This window comes from Phalaenopsis equestris, unplaced genomic scaffold, assembly GCF_001263595.1.
Source record: "Phalaenopsis equestris unplaced genomic scaffold, ASM126359v1 Scaffold000840, whole genome shotgun sequence".
Taxonomy (NCBI): Eukaryota; Viridiplantae; Streptophyta; class Magnoliopsida; order Asparagales; family Orchidaceae; genus Phalaenopsis; species Phalaenopsis equestris.
In genome coordinates, this window is record NW_018165280.1 from 1,091,067 (window position 1) to 1,095,584 (window position 4,518).

The 4,518-nt window shown below is 33.0% G+C and overlaps 1 protein-coding gene across 2 annotated transcripts in view; it reads left to right on the forward strand.

The window, feature by feature from the left end:
- LOC110031595 (tRNA (guanine-N(7)-)-methyltransferase non-catalytic subunit wdr4) overlaps window positions 1-4,518 on the forward strand; it is a 41,776-nt gene continuing 37,258 nt past the window's right edge. Inside the window, exons 1-5 of one of the 2 annotated variants that reach the window (XM_020734858.1) lie at window positions 1-205; window positions 763-927; window positions 1,467-1,647; window positions 3,778-3,834; window positions 3,941-4,011. In XM_020734858.1, the coding sequence (XP_020590517.1) occupies window positions 75-205; window positions 763-927; window positions 1,467-1,647; window positions 3,778-3,834; window positions 3,941-4,011 (605 nt within the window). In that variant the 5' untranslated portion in view covers window positions 1-74. The remainder of the gene's footprint in view (window positions 206-762; window positions 928-1,466; window positions 1,648-3,777; window positions 3,835-3,940; window positions 4,012-4,518) is intronic. The other variant, XM_020734857.1, reaches the window with a different exon arrangement.

A 4,518-nucleotide genomic window follows, 5' to 3' on the forward strand; every position in this document is an offset into this window, starting at 1 on the left:
GCAACCCTATTTTTTTCTTCCGAAACCCTAGAAGCCCTACCCAGAATCAAACGTTTGGAACATTTTCGAAGGGGATGGAGGAGGGGGCTCAAGAAGGAGAGACTAACAGAGAGGTAGGGGCTGCTCCGGCATTAATCTCAGTGCATCCTCTCGAGCAATCCATCGTACTTGCGGTCGGATATGAACTGCGCGTATTTGATTTAGAGTAAGGTTTCTTTACGTCACGAGCATGCAATTTTGGGCTCTGGTTAAAAATCATTCCTTTTTCAATATTCTTAGGGATTTTTTTCTCGTGAAGAAGTCGGATTAATAATATCAGTTTGCTCATCTTATCCATGTAAATAATAATAATAATAATAGTAATAATATAAAGAAATCATCACATTTGAGGGATTTTGAAGGCGTGTGTAGAGTCTTGTTGCGGGTGAAAAGTCGAGTTGGTGCAGAGATATCTAAAGATTTAACTTTAAAGACATTGTGCGCATCATCAGGATTGTTTAGGGGCATAACTGTTTAACGTCAAAAAATTAGAAAGAAACAAAAATGCAAGGTATAGTTCACTTGAAACAAAATTTTCGGTACTAAATATGAGCTTTGTAGGTCCTTTTTTGAACTCCGAGAAAGTATTAGTGCAGTGGAATTGAAGGCTATTGCATGTGTCCTATAAAGGTTGAATACCGAGGCAATTCCTTTGTGCCTTAGAAAAGAGAAAATTGTTTTTTTTTCAATTTCACTTTTCTTATGTTTTGAATTTGCAAACAGGATGGATTGCGCTGTTTCATTAACTGATGAAGCCTGTAGTCCTTCGCATTCTGATTCTATCAGGGCAATCTGCTTTGGTGCAAATGGAAAACTCTTTGTTTCTGCTGGCGACGATAAGTTGGTGAAGATCTGGAGAACAGATACTTGGCACTGTATCAGAACTGTGTGAGCTTGTTGTTTTATCACTCTTATGCATCACTTTCACAAGTCCATTATGCATTTTTTCCTTTTAAGTATATGTGTTGCACTTAAGAAAATATGTATGCATATGAAAGCAACAGTTGGTTTGCACTTAAAGTCGACACCAAATATTTAGGATAAGGCTTTTGACGATGATGATGTTGAAAAATTCAAACATTTAAATGAGACTCGTACATTCACTTTCCATGCAAAATGGGTCGCCCTTCCTTCTTCTTTTTTTCCCTGAATCATCCTACTATTTTGGCTATGTGCTTCGTGCTCCAAATTGAATTTAAGACTCATCTTATTCTGTCATCTTTCTTAGTCTTTGTAATAATCATTGGTTTAGATTGTGATTTGCATCTAATTGTTGCTCTCTGCATCTCTTAAAAGGTGCCATACTATTTTCTTAATTCCATACAGTTAGGCCTTTTTTCAATTTTCTCAATAAATTTCCAATCTATCAAATCATTTTCAATAGATAAACCAAGGAATGACTAAACAAGTCAAAGTTAATTCTACAGGTGTTCTGACAAACGTGTGAGTGCAGTTGCTATAAGCCATGATGGGTTGTTCGTTACCTTTGCTGATAAGTTTGGAGTTGTTTGGATAGTGGGATTGGAGGAAGATGTTCAAGGTCAAGAATCAGCTAATAAAAAGGCTGTCCCACTTCTGGGCCATTACTGTAGCATCATTACTAGTCTGGTGCGCAATTACATTGCTTACTAATGTACCATATCACTTCTAAGCTGGGAGAAATGTTATTTCTTTCTATTATAAATTGAAACTTGGCTTTGTTATATTTAAGTTGAGGTATGGTGCAGTATAGATTTTGATTTACACTTTGGAAGCTAAATCTTGGGATTCAAATATTTTTACAGACTAATGCTAAACCGCAGTGTCTCAATTTACAAGGTTCCAATATTTTTACATGCTTAGCTCTTAAAAGATTTCCTAAGGTTTTATTAATTACTTTTGTTTGGTCATTCTTTTGTGAATTAAAGCCATGAAAATTTTAATTGAGTTCCAAAAGCTTTCCAAATAGCTTTTAGAAGATACAAAATTTAAATTTCTATCAAATAGTAAATGGATAGCAAACCATGTAGTCTAATACTTGTTTTGAAAATTTAGTTTGTAAGATGTGAAACATCATTAATTTTTGAACCGGGAAGAAACTGAGCTAACTTGGACAAAATAAATATACTATCTTGTTTCTTGGGGTTTATAGGCCTAGCTATGACAAAATTCATTGAAATTGCTTCCAAAAGTATTTAAGGGTGGTACAATCCTAGAATGTTGTTCTGTTGTATGTGCTTTATTATATGTATAATGATGTGAAATAACTCTCTCAACATCTCTTTTCAGTAAAAACCAATAAAGTCTATCTTCATCAAGTTTATTTTATTTATCCTTTCCAAAATGTTCTTGTAAAATTCAGAAATCAATTAGTTTCTTAATAAAGTTTTTGACAAAGTTGTTTATCATAATAAAGATAGAACATAGTCTACTAACAAAAAGAGGCTCTGGTCTGAAGACTGAAACTCAAGAAAATTGGTTAATCTTGCTTTATTTAGCAATGATTTCAAGACTTGTGGAGCTTCTAATAGTACACTTATTTGTGCTGAAATTATTTTCTTATGCCAAAATTTTGTGCTCTCTTGTCAGATAAGATATGTGAACTAGATTAATCTTCTTAGCTGGGTAGATAAATAATCAAGTTTTCAGGTAATGTTTGTAGTAAAGTAAATTTGAATAGATAAGCAAATCAAGGAAGAGACAATGTAACAATAACTCTATAAGTTAATGCATGTTTAATTGGAAAGGTAATGGCCAATTCTATGTGTGATAACTCACCACTCTCATCTTGCTTGGAATGTATACAAGGACTTATGAGGTAGCTGTTGAATCAGACTACATTGATTTCTTCCGTAGCTTTGTGATGACTTTATGCTGATTTGAACAAGTTTTTTCTTTTGCATTGCGATCAGTGGTTTCTGACAATTTGATTAATGAGGATAGTGATTCTGAAGCATCTTATTCTCAAAGTTGCCTCTGTCTGACAGAAAAGGGAAAGCCTTCTGCCTATTTTCTATGTATCATTTTATTCAAATAGAGAAAAATGGTTGTGCATAGATTTGGGAGATAGGAAAGTACTAGTTTCTCCTGTAAGATTTTTATTTTGAACTGATTTAAGATTTGTGAGCAGTTTGTATGGACAATGCCTTCGAAGCCTGCAAAACACTAGAGATTTAATAGTAAAATAGTGTTACATACATGAATGCACTTCTTGTGCACTTCTTGCTCTGATAAGCTAGCAGAAGTGAAAAGAAATGCCATAAATTTTGTTCATTTTTCTGAGAATGAAAAATCTTCTAGATTAGCACTGAACAATACACGGGCATAGGTAAATTTATTCTAATCCCTAATATATTTTGAATGCCAGCCTGCTTAGTATTATAAAAGTAAAATATCATAGAAGTGAACTGCTTCCACATTTTTTTTTCCTTCAAAATATGCTCTCAATTTTATAACAATAAGATACTTTATTTCAAATGGTGTCCTTAATCCTCTTATCCAGTTAAGCAAAAAAAAAAGTTTCAGAGCATATGGACAAAAAATTGCACTAAAACGTGGAAATGTAGTTGCTCTTCATAATGGTAGTTGATGTAATGTCTTTAAAGCAATATTTGCTGTTGCTTAATTTTTCTTTCTTATAATTTTAGAAATTAATGGTTGTTAGGCTGAAGTTTCACATTAATAATCTGTTTCTTTTGTCTTTTCCCTTGTTGATGGATGTTCTTTAAATGTGAAGGCTTTTTTTTCTCAAACATGCAGAAATTTTCTCCAGATGGACAGTTCATTGCCACTGCAGACCGAGACTTCAAAATCCGGGTATTTAAATTAGTTATTCCTTGAATCTAACCATTATCGCAAAAAAGTTCATTATTTTCTTATTTTCTACGGTTATTGCTTTTGCTTGGGCTCTTTCCGTATGCAGATTTCTGTTTTCCCAAAAGAGCATCTAAAAGGAGCACATGAAATTCAAAATTTCTGCCTTGGTCATACTGAGTGAGTTGAAATAATACGCTTGCAGACTTTCATTTTTTGTGATTTTATTCTGTTTCTAGTCTTTCCATTGAATTTGAATTGTGAATTACGGTTGGATTATTTTAGTGGCTGAAGTCATCGAAGTAAGATGCATATATTCAGCATAATTTTCCTAAAGTAGTCATCTTGCGGGACTTTATTCTGTTTCTGTATTTTAATGCAGGCCAACGCTGTAAAATTTTATCACGATTAGTTTTTAATTGAAGCTTTGGGAAAAAATTGTGAATATAAAAATGCAATATAATTTTATTGAGTTTTTTAAAAAATTTTGGTATCAAGTAGCTAATAATGTTACTTGTTAGATGCTGGGTCATTCTTAGAAAACATTCTTTCAATAAGTGATTACTTTTTCTTAGTTATCTGATGACCTGATTTTACTTCCCTTTGTAAGAAAAACATTGATTCTCTTAGCGTGAAATATGGCATGTAAATTTTTATATTAATTTATCCATTTAAGTGATGGGGGGG